Raw genomic sequence first — 15,980 nt, 5'->3', positions numbered from 1 at the left:
AATTTTTTTTCCGTGCCTAAAACTTTGAAGATAAATTTATATCTTATCCCATATTTCAATAAGGTCTTTTTATTTTTGGTGATATTTAATATGGTCATTATATCAGCAACAAAACTCAAACTTCTTTCGGGAGGAAAAAATTCAAACTTCTGCTCTATAAATCAGATTTTAATGAATCAGACCAATTTTCAATGACGCCCACACACACACACACACAAACAGACAAACTTATCTCATGTCAATTTGTTGACAAAAGCGACGACACGTTACAAAAGGCCACAGATCACAACGCCGTCTTACATTATACTCTCCAAATCCGTAACATAAAACTTATTTAACTAATTTGATTAGATTAAAAAAGTTAAGATAAATTAGTTAATTATACTACTTCCGGTCTTTAATATAAGACCTTGTTTGACTTTTATTTTGATCATAAATATAAAACTCCAATTCATTTTGTCTTTAATATTTATGCATTTTTTTTCAAAATAGTCCTTCTAACAATAATAGTTCTAGCCAATACACTTGATTAGCAAAGATATTTTAGAAAAGATAACACCTATTTATGACAAATAACTAACTTAATTTCTTTCCTTAATCTCTTCAAATTAGTCAACTAGCTCTTATAATTACAACCGAAAGTAGTAAGAAATATGACATGTTTTTCCTAAAATACCATAATCATCTTCCTCAATATCTTCCTTTCCTAGTAGAAGATTATAGTTGACAGAGCATCTATAGGAATAATTTAAAAAAAATTGATAAATATAAAAAATATGTCTTATATTTAAGATCAAAATCAACTCAATAATTAAGCCTTATATTAAGAACCCAAAGAGTATTATTTTATTGTAAGAAATCATAGTTTGACAGATAATTCATTTGGATTTTCCACGTCACCCCCAGATTTCAATTCTCAGTCTTTCAATTTATTTTACACCAATAAAATTAGTTTACCTATTTTTACCATCATATCGGCAATTTCAACATAATTATCATCATTCTTGTACCAGATATAGTTGAGTACAATATTTTGAAAACCACACAAGAGGAGAGGCTTAAAATTCTTTTGAACCAAACAAGGCGAAAGGGTGAATTTCCCTCCCCTTCCCTCCCCTCCTGAAAACCCTAAACCATACAGGAGGTAAGAATAACTTGGCCTTTTTCAGTAAACTACAGAATCCTTGCGGTGCATTCCAAGTGCTAACCCAGGAAGTTTGAAAAGTTTATTGATCATTTTGTTCAAAGTAAACTCAAACTAGTGATTAATGCAAAGTGAACTCAGAGAGTGATTAATGCTAATTGTAGCTGCCAGCACCTTTATGGTGCAGTGGCACAAAGGGTGCCTTACGGTGGCACTTCCCATGGGATCGAATCCGTACCTGCAAGCAATAGCTTGCCAAACAGAGAAGAAAATGCTGAGTTTAGTTGGATCCCTTCTCTAACAGAAAAAGTTAAAAAATTAACTAGCCAAATATTTTGAACTGATCAAATTACAGAAGGAAAGCAAATTCTACATTGATTAATGAATGAAATGTCATTGTAATAATACATACACGTGAAACCAGATTAAATAATGCAATATTAGAACAAGAAGTCTGAGCAAGTAAAATACCTCAGAACTATATCTGCTTCTCCCTAATAACCCCATTGGTATATGAATGGGATAAGCCAAAATTCAAAACCAACTAGCCAATTCCCTGCATTGCATAATGTACTTTGTCTCCCATAAGCATCCATTCAAATCTCAGAAACTTAAAACTTACAGGTACAAACAGCAAAGAAAATCAGCAACTACCAGATGAGAATCTAACCTCCTGAAGCACATGAACCATTAATGCCAGCATGCCAGCCAGAAAAATAAGAGAATAAGAAACCACGGAACTTGTTTCTTTTAAGATGTTTGGGTGGCTGTAGCTGTAGGGACAAGGATAGCCTCACTACTAGCAGATTTTGTAGCAGCAATCTCTTCTAATCGCTTCCACATGGCTTCGTGTTTTGTTTTCCCCTCTTCTAATTTTGCTTCTTCCTCTTGAAACTTATGCAAGCACTCTTCAAAGAACTCAGGATCGACATCAGAGAAAATCTTGCGAACATTTAGTGTCAGGTTCTGGACGCCCTGACTCCAGTGGGCACGTCCGCTTTTCTCCAAGGCAGGGAAGATAATAGGCAGGATTACTTTCCGGTTTTGTCGAATTAAATTCTCAATGTGCTCATTGTTCCACAAATACAGGGCTCTCTCTGCAACCTGGAAGAGAAAGAATCCAGTCATTATTCTGTCAGATGGAGAACATCTTGAGTATGAGCTAGCCATATCATGGTGTGCATTTTAAGAGATAATCTCTAATTTAGAAAATGAGACTTAACTGTAAATATATGGCAAACTAAATGGGAATATAACTACTAAATCCATTGCAGAGCCATTAGCATTCGCTTGGAAACAGCATAGAGTGCTTCCTTCTATTAGTGAGTTTAGCTGTTTGCCTATAAAGGAAACATCATAACAACGGAATTAACTACACCATTGAGCTGGACCAGCCTACTTTCTTCCTAAGTAATTCATATAAGGACGATGATTCTCCTTGTATCATTGGCTGATGTCACTCAACTTTTAAATAAATAGTTGAAATTGTAACAAACAAAATTTTGCAGATTAATCATTAAAAAGAATAGCAAATGAAATGTGACTCGTACAATTTCCACATAGCGAGTTGCAAAGGAAGAAAATCATAATAATATTCATTACGCACTCAAAAATAGGAATATCACAAGTTGCTAACATCCGATTAAAGGCTCAACCCAGTGGGAAAATGAACCAATGGAGGTCACTGCTATTACCAAAGCAGGAGGTAGGTTGTCAGTTTGATCGGATGACAGAAAGATTATGCCAGCATTAGCACAAACACCACATCGGTAATAAAATTGGTTGGTCATTGGATCAGCCAGTTTCTGGACATTGACCAAACTGAACTGAGCCAATCAGATCATCCAAGTATTGGATCTATTTTTATCAAAAATACAGAATTCTTACATGATTTGGTCAAGGAGTAATCGATATTTTGTCAAACATTCATGCATCATTAGGAAAACATTGCAATATGCATCTTTGTATAATTTTCTTATGAACAGATATATACATAGTATAGAAGTCCACAATTTTTTGTTCAATTTGATTTCATATATGCAAATAAATATATATTATATTTCTAATTTATAATACCGTTTTGGTGCAGCTCATTAATAAACAAACTGTGCCTAACCACAATTTTTGGTCTAATTAAAGCTTGGGCTTGTTCAATTTTGTATAAACAAAGCTTGATTGTGCTAATGGTCATCTTGGTTAGCACAAACAAGCCGTTAAAATTGGTTAAGTTGTACTCCACTGAGCGGTGTGGGAAAGGAAAAGGCACCAATTGGGCATGATTAGGATTCTAGTGATGTCAGTAATGGCAATGTCAAGGTATTTAAAGGAAGATAAAGAAGAACTAAAGAACCAAATAAAGGAAAATTTTGAAAATGATAAGGCAGAGGTTGATGGGAACTGGTTATGTTGGAGAATATGGGTGGAGACATTGTGATGTGAGGAGGAAGAAGGTGATGGAGGGATTGACATTTTTCAGTACTACCCTCAAGAAGGAAGATAAGGGAAGGGTAAAATAGGTATTTAAAAAATAGGAAGGCTATTTTAGTAGTTTCTCATAACTAAATTAGAGTTGATGTCCAATTCAGACGATTAGGAGTTTATTGCAATTGGATTGAAAAATTTGGGATAGAATTTCAAATTTTTTAGATTAGATGCGATAATGCAATTGAAAATAAAGATATGAATAGGTCAATGTATTTTCCCCGAAGAACAATATAAAGGGATTGCGTCTCTTTTTTCTTCTGTGTTTTTTTTTCCCAATAAGACTTAAATGATGCATGTTGATTATGTTGGGGTTCTGATGACTTTTAACCGGTTTTTCTTTCAAGAAAAAGACAAAGACACTTGTACTTGATAGAATTTGAACATGGTGTAGAACCAGTAGGGGAAAGGGGAAGAAATAGGGAGAAATAGAGAGAAAAGGAAAGAGAGGGCAAAGGATAACTGTTAACAACCAAACATGCAGATACGTGATTAAAACAAGAAAGCAAATCATAATAAAGATGATCCCAAATTTTAAGTTTTAATGGAAGGCATGATCCCCAGTGATCTTGAACAAGTAGTAAGCCTTAGAATGTAAATTAGGATATCTACTAACTAATACTCCCTCCGATCCAAAATTTAAGTCCGTTTTACCTAACTGCACAGAGACTAAGGAAGGAAATTAAAAGGAAGTTAAGTCATTAGATGTCAAAAAGTTATAGCACTTTCCAAAATTACCCTTCTTAGGGAGAAGGGCAAATTAGGAAAAAGAAAGAAATTAACACCCAATATTATCAACCAAACTTATATTTTGGACCAGAAAAAGCTTAGAGAAAAAGGATTTATATTTTTGACCAAAAGGAGTACTATCAACACTTAAAGTATCAATATACCAACCAGTTAAGATTCCTCAAAGCCAGGACCAACCATTTTAAATTAATGAATCCAAACTTCTAATTTCATTTTTCGTTTTCTAGACTCACCCTCACTCTGTAGCATTCTCGAAAATAGAATAATCATATGATATATAACTAAAAATTATCACTACTACATGTGACCTATTTTATTTTTAAAACTGAAAATGTAATCTTAAGGTTATTTTATATTATAACTAGATCCAAACATACAGGGGTTGGTCTGCGTCAAGTTAGGAAAAGATAAAAGTAGTTTTCTAGCAATTTTTATGTCCTTTCAGAAGGTGGTTTGCGTCTAGTCATTTAAAACTGTGACAACAATAAAAGCATTATTAAAGACAGCAGCTAGTATCATAAAGCTTGTGTTTCAAATTTTTGTACGTTACGATTTTCCAGTTAAATCAAACTGGCTGTGATAGAATTTCCACACACGATGCATGATTAAAATCTAAATATTACATTACTCCCACAAAGTGATCTCAGTGCTACCACTACCCACTTCAAGCATAACACATCGTCTAGCAAGCAAATCCAGATAAGGTCATGTAGAGAAAATGAGAAAGGATATGGCAGCATCATGATATGGTGGACTTGCTGAATTAGCTTGTTCCTTTCCTTATCAATTGGAAACGTGAATATGTTCAAGAGATAACAACTAGCAGTGACAAGAAAGCAAACAGCTTTCTGTAAACTTCAGCTGTGTGATAACATATTATGTTACCTGAAAGTGTGAGCTACTCAAGCAACGGGCGATTTGGCGGAATAAGGGTACCATGCATCTTTGGAATTCTACAAGCTGAGTCGCCTCCAGTATTTCCTCAAGCTCACCAAGGAACATGACTTCCTTTGAACTATTAGTGATAGGCCAGTACTTCAGCAAACCCCTAATCACAGTGTCAGCAAGCTTGCTGTCTTTTTCCACAAACTGCGTGATACAGTATGACAACTGCTGATGGTACATAGCTAAGCACTTTGGCTTGTGAAGAGGGATTAAAGCACGGACAAGAAACAATTTGTGCTCTTCCTTTAGTGGCAGAGCAAACCCATTAATTATACTTCCCAGTACCTCTAGAAGCTCAGCTATCCCATTAAATTTCTCCGTTTCAAAAATAAAACGGAAGAAGATATTATTAATAGATTTCCTAATAAATGGGCGATGCACCATAAACTTCCCATAAATCCGATGCAGGATTGTTTTCAGATACTCCCTCTCTCTTGGGTCCTCAGAATCAAAGAGATCCAACAATCTGAGAACAAAAGAGTGATCTATGTACCTCTTTGCTAGCTTTGCATCTGTTTCTGGGGATGCAACAAACCTAAGAAAAAATTCATACACAATCTGTAAGTGAGACCAAGCAGGGTCCATCAGAGGTTCCTCATCTTCCAGATCAAAGGCTTCAGAAACCTTGTTCTCACGGGGCTGCACATTAGGCGATCTGAACAAATTTACAGATACCATCTTGATAATCTCTTGCATGACAGTTTCATTAAATTTGGCATTTACAGAGGTAACATATTCCACCAGCTCAAGCAATGTCTGTCTTTTGATTTCCTTTTCTTTCATATGCTTTGAGGAGTCAGTGAAGTCAAACACTACACTGCACATATTCAGTTTTTTGATGAATAAGTTTTGCTTTTCAGAGTTTGGGACATCCCTAAACCCTGGCAATGCTTCGTAAGGAGTAATTACCACACTACCATTCACTCGTGAGTTTGCAATTGAAGGGACATTACTTCCTTGACCATATGCTGAACTGGGAGCAGCTTCTGAGCCAGGAAGAAACGTAATATTTGAACTCACTGGTCCACTACTCACAACATCAGCAGCTCTAGAACCAGTAGTTTGGAGCAACGAGGCCGATGATGAACCAGCAAATTCACGATGGTCAGCTGACTTAGATGGCTTCCTTGGAAGCTTACCAAGTATCTGTTTTATCATAATTTCAAATCTAACGCAACTCAGCTATTTGTAACCTTCAGTGCAGGACCCAATGGAAGAAAAGCACCCTATAAAGTCACAATCGGAGAAACTAAACCCACAAGAAAAACAAAAACACCACATAAAGTCAACAGATGAACCGAAAGGGCATCACAAACTAAATACAAGAGTAAGGCACCATCGAGAAGCATTGACAAAAACATCAAAGCAGAAGAACCACTTGTTCAGGAAAAAATAACCCTCACAAAAATTGAGGCATCCCCTCTCATATCAGGATAAATCAAGCACCGAAATTTTAGCTCTTCAACCCTGAACTCATAAGCGAATAAGCAGAAGCCAAGCACACCAAGCCGATAATGGCCGTAATTTTTACAATAACACTTTATGCTTAATCATTTATAAAAAGAGGGTGGAAAGTGTGATTTCTTACCTCTTCGCATTCTTCCTCTTCAACCCTTTAGATTAATGGTTCAGTGACAAAACGATCTGCGAGAGATCCAAAACAATAAGCAGTATTTTTCTTCACTAACATGGTATGGGACAAAGGCGTTCGAGAAAAAGTGAAAAAATATAATAGTAAGAACATGGTAAGTAAGAGGCAAAAGCGAAAAATGTAGAAGATAGAAGAATCCCAGGTGAAAATTGAAAAGACGAATCTTTCTGATTCTTGCTCAAGCAAGGATTTCTCAAGCTAGAGGAAGGAAGATATATCATCTAAAAATAAAAAAAGCTGAGCAAGAAAGGCGAGATATTCCCTTTATATTTATTTATTTATTTCGATGTAAATTGCCTGGTAGGGAAAGGGGAAGTGAAATGGAAGCTATAAGAAATAATGGCGACGATAATGGATAAATATTTTTGAAAGGGAAAACTGGGGAATAAATTTGATTGATTCATTTATCCACGCTCAGTTCTGTTTTTCATCATGTGGGCATCATCTTGATGTTGATTTTTAGGGGATGGTGTCAGATTTTCTTAGCTGTTACCACTGCCTTTGATATAAGAAAGACATGATTTACTAATTTAAATTTTTTTAAAAAAATTACTAAATTATTTAATTATAATATATATTATATTTTTTAAAACATTTATATGTATCATTAAATTATATATCAATTTATAAGTAAGATAAATTAGTTTTAATAAAAATAATAAGCATATTTTAAAATAATTTAGTAACTTTTATTATTTCTTTATATTATTTAATTAGATTTTATATTAAAAGTTAGAAGTAATATTAAGATTTTTTTATTTCACGGAAAATATGAGAAAAGTAAAAGTTTAATACTAAAATTTTATGCAAACTTTTCTTAATTTTATAAAATATATTTTCAGCCATATAATTCTAATGCCATTAGTCTCTAATGATAATTTTTTTAGTAATAATAATAATTTTTTAAAATTAAACTTTATATATCAGTATTTTTTTAAAAAAAATATTTTATCAATCAGAAAAGCCCAAAAAAAAAAACACGCACTAATAACCAAGACCAAAGCACAAACTCTCAAAACACCTCACAAACTAAACAACAAATGACGGTCCTAAGAATTTTTTTCAAGGTTTAAAATTTCAATGTCATTATTTTTTTTAACTATATTAGTATTAGAGACCCAAAAAATATTTTATAAAATTAAGATGCTAAACTGAAATTTTGTGTAAAATTAAAATTTTGAGATGTGCTTTTGTCAAAATAAATTGCAAAAAGAAAAGGAAGAAAATTTTATTATATTTAAAAATTGGTAGTTGAAAATGTGCTTTTATTTTGATTTATTCCAATTTATTTTTTGCCAGATGATTCATTTGATTTTAAACTCATGAGACGCTAGCAATGTTAAAATTGATCTTACAATACTCTATTTAAAAAATAACTTTAATTGATACATAAAATCAATCTTAATTCATTCATTTAAATAAAGAAAACTCAAATGAATAAACCTCCTAGATTAGACACGCTGCCAATAAGATCAATATGACAGATAAGCTATAATTGTGCACAAAATTTCGTATTAGTATAAATTTCTTAGAGGGATGAGAATTTAGCCATGGAAATATATATTTAGGGAAATTGCTGGAAATATTTATTGTTATAAGATATCTGAAATTTGTTTAAGAACTCAAGTTTTTAAACGGGCATAAATCTCTCAGTAACGTATAAATGTCTTCTGTTTTATTTTTGAAAATATGTTGCATATATTTCAAGAGAGAAAAATAGGTGCTTTTAAAATTTATTACTAACTATATAGTAATTTATGGCTGATCTTCCAACTTCAATATGAAAGGAAAAAAAAAAAGCAAATCCGTCCTTTATTCAAATTTTAAAATACTATGTTTTGATATGAATTATAATTAATCTTGTACATTAGTCTCAAAGCGTCTTTTTCCTCTTTAAAACTAATAATGAAAAATTATTATAAAGTTCCAAAAATATATAATTACCTCAAAGCGTCTCATTCCTCTTTAAAACTAATAATGAAAAATTATTATAAAGTTCCAAAAATATATAATTACTAAAAAGTTCTATGATAACATAGATGTTATTTTATGTATTGCAACTTGTATTTACTTGTTGTGAAACTTTTCACTAATTACATTCTTTTAAAATCAAATACTATCTTAGAAAAATCAGATAACTAATTTTAAGATATTAAAAAAATTAGTTAAATTAGTTATTTATAACATATATATGTTGATTTTTTGGAGATTACCTCTTTAATTATATGCATTGAAACCATTCTCTAATATGAACTTTTTATAATCAATAAAAATATTTTAAAAAATTTATAAATTTGATAAATAAATTGAATTGAGATCGTACATTTAGAATCAAATTTAACTTTCAGCTAATTTTTGTATTAAGAACAAGAAGTGATAGTAATTTTCCCAAAAACAATTCCATTATTTTAGTCTGAATGACATTTTTGACTTTGAAATCCCCAATCCAATCCACTGATCACATGAATGTGATTGTGACTGTGGAGATAATGATAAATGATCTCACTTATGGTTATTGAACCCAAACATAGCTTCCACAGAATCATTCCTTTCTATCCACTTTTGTTTTTCTAAATTTATTTTCTTTTAAATATCTAATATTTTCTGCAGAAAAAAAAAAAGAATCGTATTTTCTTTGTACGTCATCCACCGATTAGCATTTATATTTGAAATTATCTTTGACTCTTACAAATTATGACCCGTGATGATATTATTTGCTTTAAGGAGAAGCTTCAGAATATGAATATTAATTATTTGAATTTTCTTCGTCAAGCTTCTCCCACTATGTTACAAAAGAAGCAAAATGAGCTATACACAGAAACTGTGCAGATCATTTGGGAACACAAATAACAACTATTAACATTCATATGTGCGTGTGAGAAATTAATCCACAAGTCTTCATATTTTACTTTAATTTTAAATTAGATCCCTGCAATTTGTTTGGCCAAAAATTAGATCCCTGTAGTTAATACTAGGTCTTAGGAATCCACAAGTAAGTTCATACCCTTTATTCTCTGTGACTCAATAAAATGAATGTCTCTGACTCAATAAAATGAATGCTCCAAAACTTGAATTAAAAATGGCTAAAAATTAAAAAAGGACACGATTATGAATGTCCTGTTACAAAATCCTCCCCCCCCAAAAAAAAAAAAAAACCTTATACTTCCTTCCGCTATAAATGTAAGAATTAGATAACTAATTTAAAAATATTAAAAAATTAATTAAGTGGGTTATTTGAAACAAATTGTATTTGTGTTTTCTAAACTAATCTTTTGTATATAAAATAGGAATCTTATGATCAATAGAAATATTTTGGTAAAAAATTTATAACAGATCAAACAAATTAAAATCTTATATTTACAATTAAACACAACCACCAGCCAGCTCTATTAAGACCAAAAGGTAGTATGAGCCTATTAGGTTCTGGGACCAAAAAAAGAAAAAAGCCTATAAGATTCTTCAATGGAGAAATGCAGAAAATGCATGTGAGATAAAAGTACCTGAGAATTTCATGTATCATGTTCGTAAGAAAATACCATTAAAAACTACACTTGTTCAGTCCAAAAAAACAAAAAACAAAAAAAGAAGGGCAACTAGAATATTTCACAAAATATCTCTCGTAGTCTTGCCCCAAGAAATTGGGGTTGGCTTAAAACATTTGAACACATTAACAATGCATTAAACCACACATTCATCCCTACTCATAAATCAAAGTACCACGGGGGTTCAAATGCAATATACTAGCTAAGCTTTCCATTATGTGTTACTATCATCCCCTTCAATTGCTCTGTAATAAGAAAGAAAATATTCATGAAATTACCGCTCTTAGCCATCCCATCCATAATACACAAAAATAATATAAAATTCCAGCTCAAATTAAAAGAAAAAATTGAAGTTGTTGAACCAGACTACAGTTTCCAATTCTCCCTAACCTGAAGAGCTACGAGGGGAAGCTTTAAGAATGAACAAGGACTGCTTCACTGCTTGCAGCTTTTTTTACAGCAAGTTCCTCTAAACGTTTCCATGTAGCTTCACGTTTTGCTGTTACTTCATCTTCCTTCGATACGTCTTCCTCGAACTTCTGTAAGCATTCCTTGAACAGATCAGGATCAAGATCATAGAATGTCTTCTTCACATTTAGAGTCAAACTGTGCACAGCCTGATTCCAATGGCTTCTGGCATTTCTCTCCAATGCAGGGAAGATAATGGGCAGTATCACTTTGCGGTTTTGTTTGATCAAGTTCTCAATGTGATCATTGTTCCACAAGAACAACGCCCTCTCTGCCACCTGAAAACAGAAGCACAAGATTTATGTTTGTGCTGTGGGAAGATGGTATGAATTGGCATGCGTGGACATCGATACAGGCTTCAGAACCCGGGGACAGAACAAAAATAGAAATGCTTACGTGTAATATATTGCAATGTATTTGATATGCATATCCAGTACTTTTTGTTTTTGTTTTTTTCCCACAAAAAAATGTGACTTTATGACATGCATATCCAGTCAGTCTCTGACATAAACATGTTAATGGACTTAAATTCTAAAAGTCAACAACACAAAGCAAGCTCTCAATGTGATCATTGTTTCAAAAGAACAACAAACTTTCTTCCCCCTGAAAACAGAAACTTGAGATTTATGTTTGTGTGTTCAAGGGATAGTATGATTAGGGAACATGGGCATTGACACAAACCAGGCAAGAGCAACAGAACAATTGTGTGAGAATTATTTATAATATCGCCTTGTATTTATTATGTGCATCCAGGATACGTCAGGAATGAAATGATAAAAATTGAAAACCAAAAAGCAATTCCAGTTCATCCATCAAAGGTTAGCATGACAATAGTACCAATCACACATTTGGCTGATGGACTACACCAAAGACAAGACCTGGTCCAATTCATAAGCAAGAGTATTTTAAAAAAAAAATCATAAATAGATAACAGGGCCAATAGTCAGAATTAGTTCAGCTTGGAGATACTTCACACATTCTGCCTGCATTAAAAGTAAAAGTTACAAGGTTTTAATTTTAAAAGTAAAAAATCAGATTAAAGTACATTAACAAACAATTCTTGCTGGTTCACGAATATTAAGTTTGAGGCTGGATTACTATAAGAAAGAGTTAATTCATTAATTACTTTTACAGGTAGGAGAGCCTTTCAAGGAAAAAATTAGATAAGAAAAAATATCATACTATAGTGTAATAAGGCGCGAAAAAAAAAAAAAAGAACTAAAACTTTTCTCTTGGATGTTGCAAATTACAGTTTATTGGTACTTTTGTACTTCTAGGCTAGAAAGAACACCTTAAGAAAATTATTAAAATCATGCAAAAAGAAGAATGAAATAATAGCATGACATTTTTTCTCCAACTTTCTTATAAGAAAAGTAAAACAAAGCCAAACCTTTTGGAAGGGTCAATCAGGCATCCGTAAAGAATGGTCAAAAAGTTGTTTTAGTTACTTCTAGATGTGCTTATAACTCAGAAGACCATATTAATAAGTACAGGGCTCCTCTATCCACTTAGAAACTAGACCGACCTCATGTTAGGTTAGTGTGTAGATTAAAAAAAGCAGCAAAAGTTGGAGCAAGGAAGGTAAAGATGGGAATTTAACTTCCATAGCACATTATTCTCAGGACAAATGGGATCACTAAAAATAGCAAATTAGTCATTGACGAGGAAGTTGAGATTTAGAACACCACTGGTAGCATCTATTACATCATACTGTCTTTTCAACAAAAGGCAACCAAGCAACCCATAATGCAAATTATTAGACAAAGATTATGGTTTCTTTGATCTCAGACAAAAATACATCACAATAGAAACATTAAATTTGACAAGCATCCAAGAAAAAAAGAAAAATTGGAATAAAACATTTTTTAACTAAAAAACTGAGTCACAAAAAATTAATGATAATTTCATATACAATGCAGTCCAGCAAACCCCTGAATTGCTACAAATGGAGGATCTAAAAGAGAATTGACTCAATTTCAGTCTACAGCACACATCCCCAAGGAAAGTGGCCGTTGCATCATAAATAATATTATAAACGCTCTCTTTTTTTCTTCCAGTGAAAATGCTCTATTTGTCAAGAAAGAACTATCACAATTCACAGTAGTTTCATTTATTCGCACATAATGCAAAGCTGGCACAAGATATGAACTCCAAGACATGGACTTTAATATTCAGAGACAAGGAAAACTTTCCAGCAATATAAAGAAAGCAATACAAACCAACAAGTAGTGAAATATTGGAAGAAAAGGCTAAATTATCCGACAGAGGGGAAGGAGAGTATTAGAACAATTTATATTTGGACTTAATAGAAATATGGAAGACAAATTAAAACAAAGTTTAAGAGTTTGCAGCAAGATCAGATGATGCACTAAAAATCATACACCACTGTTCATCCACCACCACACCCCCAAAAATAAAATAAAAAAAATAAAAAAACCGCCTCCAATACCCACAAAACCCTCTCCTTTTCTCCGAGAGGCCATTGCTAGGCATGCAAATCCAAGTTGAAGAGCTAAGATTTCCCACAAACCCAGTATACTACTAAATTATTATTTGCATGAGATTATGCTTCATATGACATCCACTTGATTATGCCAGGCGATGGATGCCCTAGCTCATTGGAAAGGGATAACCTTAAAGACCAAAAAAATAAAAAGACTCAAACTCAGACGTCCATGTTTTTCTATTGAGGGATGCCACTCTATGCCCTACAAGACTATGATGGATTACCAGATACATCCAACGCTTAAGTAATTAGAAAACAAAGATTTGAATTATTTCCATGTTTTAGAAAGTGCTGGAACCCAAACAAATACTTGTGTGTATGTGTGTGTGCTAGAAATAATATATTTATAATGAATTTAGATATCAGAAATGCCTGTACAATGAAGAGGGGTTTAAAGCAAAGAAAAGAAAACAATGCTAGGCCCTTGGGATGCCGGCCATCTCCCACCAAAACCATTCTAAATTGCTTCCATAACCTTTCTCACTCTTCTTTCACTCTTTATAAGCCTTCCTCATAACCAGAATTGTTCAGACCCACTCATGTTAGCAACAACAATTAGTAGGAAATCAAGTGATGCAAGAGGTCTCTCATATTCTAGAGGCCTAAAGGTCTTCTTAAAACAAAGGAAAATAGGAAATAAAATCTGCAGGATCACAGAGATCGCTAATGTAAACCCCCATCAAAACTTAACTGTAATGCCCACTTAGAATCATGATGAGGTGAAACAAACAGGAGCAAAACATTGAAACACCATACCTGGAAATGTGAACTATTCAAACACTGTGCTATCCGGCGAAACAATGGCACCATACAACGTTGGAATTCTGGAGATTGAGTTGCTTCCAAGACTTCTTCTAACTCACTCAGGAACATCACTTCTTTTGAACTATTTGTTATTGGCCAGTACTTCAACAATCCCCGGATAATGGTATCAGCAAGCTTGCAATCTTTCTCCACGAATTGGGTAATGCAATAAGACAATTGTTGATGGTACATAGCTAAGCATTTTGGTTTGTGCAGGGGAATAAGTACACGAACAAGAAACAGTTTATGCTCCTCTTTCAATGGTAGTGCAAAACCATTGATGATGCTCCCCAGAATTTCCAAAAATTCAGCAATTCCATTATGCTTCTCTGTCTCAAAAATAAAACGATAAAAGATGTTATTGATAGCTTTCCTGATGAAAGGGCGATGAGCCATGAATTTCCCGTAAATGCGGTGCAGAGTCATTTTTAAATATTCCCGTTCTCTAGGATCTTCAGAGTCAAACAAATCCAAAAGCTTCACTATGAAGGACTGATCAATATATCTTTTAGCCAACTTAGCATCCAGCTCAGGTGATGCCACAAATCTTAGAAAAAGCTCATACACAATTTGCAAGTGAGGCCAAGCAGGATCCATGGAAGGCTCCTCGTCCTCCACATCTAGGGCTTCAACAAACTTGTTCTCGCGCGGCTGAGGACTAAGCGTCCTGAATATATTTACAGACACCATTTTTACAACTTCTTGTATTACAATTTCTGGGAACTTACCACTGGCAGAAGTCACATAGTCTACCATTTCTACCAAGGTCTGCCGCTTAATTTCCTTTTCTTTGGTGTGCTTCGTTGGGTCAGTGAAGTCAAACACAACACAGCACATCTTCAGCTTTTTAATAAACAAGTTCAGCTTCTCAGAATTAGGAACATCCCTGAACGCAGGTAATGCTTCATAAGAGGGAGGCACCGAATTCCCTGTCAGATTTACATTCACAGCCTGGGAAACTCTGTTACCATGATGCTGTCCTGCATTTAAAGCAGAATAAGGGGCTGCCAATACGGAAGAATTTCCAGACTTGCTGCTCCCAAGATCATTGTTTCTGTAGGTAGACGAAGCATTTGAATGAATTGCAGGGCTTCCACTTCCACCTTGTTCCCGATATTCAGTGGATTTAGACGACTTTCGAGGAAGCTTACTGAATATTTGTTTGAACATAATTCATAGAATTAACACCTGCCAGAAATCTGAAATACTAACCCCTTAGGCTTGTGCACCACACGTCTTCGTCTGTTGTGCCGAATAAACCAATATTCATGTAACCTTCCTCAATGACACAAGTTCATGTGCTGAACTTATCACACACATCTTGCCCGAATGTCCCTCAATAGATAAAACATATGATGGCCGCATGAAATCCCCTGTTCATCTGGGAAGCAGAAGGAAACCCACTTCTCTAACCATGGATCAAAACCTAGTCCTCAAGTATTTATCTCATTCACTGAAACTCATCGATAAGTACAGCTTACAAAACGAGTTGACGAGATAATTGGTCAGAGAAGACCAAACCTTCGGACTAGATTCAGAAACACGGCAACGATCAGGAGCAATAATCTTCACGGTGCTATTCAAAATTCAGAATTTCAACCACAGTCCTCCGTTTCTTCGACTTGAGACGAGAGAGAAATACGAAGAATGTTCCGCTGATTCCCCTTTCTGTCCTTCTGTTTCCTGAAA

At 33.8% G+C, this 15,980-nt stretch overlaps 2 protein-coding genes across 6 annotated transcripts; both read right to left on the bottom strand.

The window, feature by feature from the left end:
- Positions 1–1,119: 1,119 nt before the first annotated feature.
- On the bottom strand, positions 1,120–7,209 carry LOC114729412 (serine/threonine protein phosphatase 2A 59 kDa regulatory subunit B' eta isoform). 5 transcript variants are annotated; one of them, XR_003738742.1, is made up of 4 exons: positions 6,909–7,209; positions 5,261–6,569; positions 1,616–2,248; positions 1,120–1,395 (listed from the first exon to the last, which is right to left on the bottom strand). XR_003738742.1 is itself a non-coding variant. In XM_028916417.1 (3 exons), the coding sequence occupies exons 2-3, from the start codon at positions 6,476–6,478 to the stop codon at positions 1,895–1,897; spliced, it is 1,572 nt and encodes a 523-aa protein (XP_028772250.1). In that variant the 5' UTR covers positions 6,479–6,569; positions 6,909–7,209; the 3' UTR covers positions 1,478–1,894. The 5 variants fall into 5 exon arrangements, 3 of the variants coding, with proteins under 3 accessions (XP_028772250.1, XP_028772252.1, XP_028772251.1); XR_003738743.1 differs by lacking the exon at positions 1,120–1,395 and having other exon boundaries at positions 1,478–1,700; positions 1,815–2,248; XM_028916417.1 differs by lacking the exon at positions 1,120–1,395 and having other exon boundaries at positions 1,478–2,248.
- Positions 7,210–10,696: 3,487 nt separating this feature from the next.
- Positions 10,697–15,625, bottom strand: LOC114729411 (serine/threonine protein phosphatase 2A 57 kDa regulatory subunit B' theta isoform-like). Its single transcript, XM_028916415.1, has 2 exons — positions 14,244–15,625; positions 10,697–11,259 (listed from the first exon to the last, which is right to left on the bottom strand). The coding sequence occupies exons 1-2, from the start codon at positions 15,459–15,461 to the stop codon at positions 10,927–10,929; spliced, it is 1,551 nt and encodes a 516-aa protein (XP_028772248.1). The 5' UTR covers positions 15,462–15,625; the 3' UTR covers positions 10,697–10,926.
- Positions 15,626–15,980: the final 355 nt, after the last annotated feature.

This window comes from Neltuma alba, unplaced genomic scaffold (genome assembly GCF_004799145.2).
Source record: "Neltuma alba isolate B1F8T4 unplaced genomic scaffold, ASM479914v2 tig00012631_pilon, whole genome shotgun sequence".
NCBI classification, from domain to species: domain Eukaryota; kingdom Viridiplantae; phylum Streptophyta; class Magnoliopsida; order Fabales; family Fabaceae; genus Neltuma; species Neltuma alba.
The sequence above is the reverse complement of the archived record's forward strand: the minus strand, read 5'-3'. Positions and strand labels throughout refer to the sequence as shown.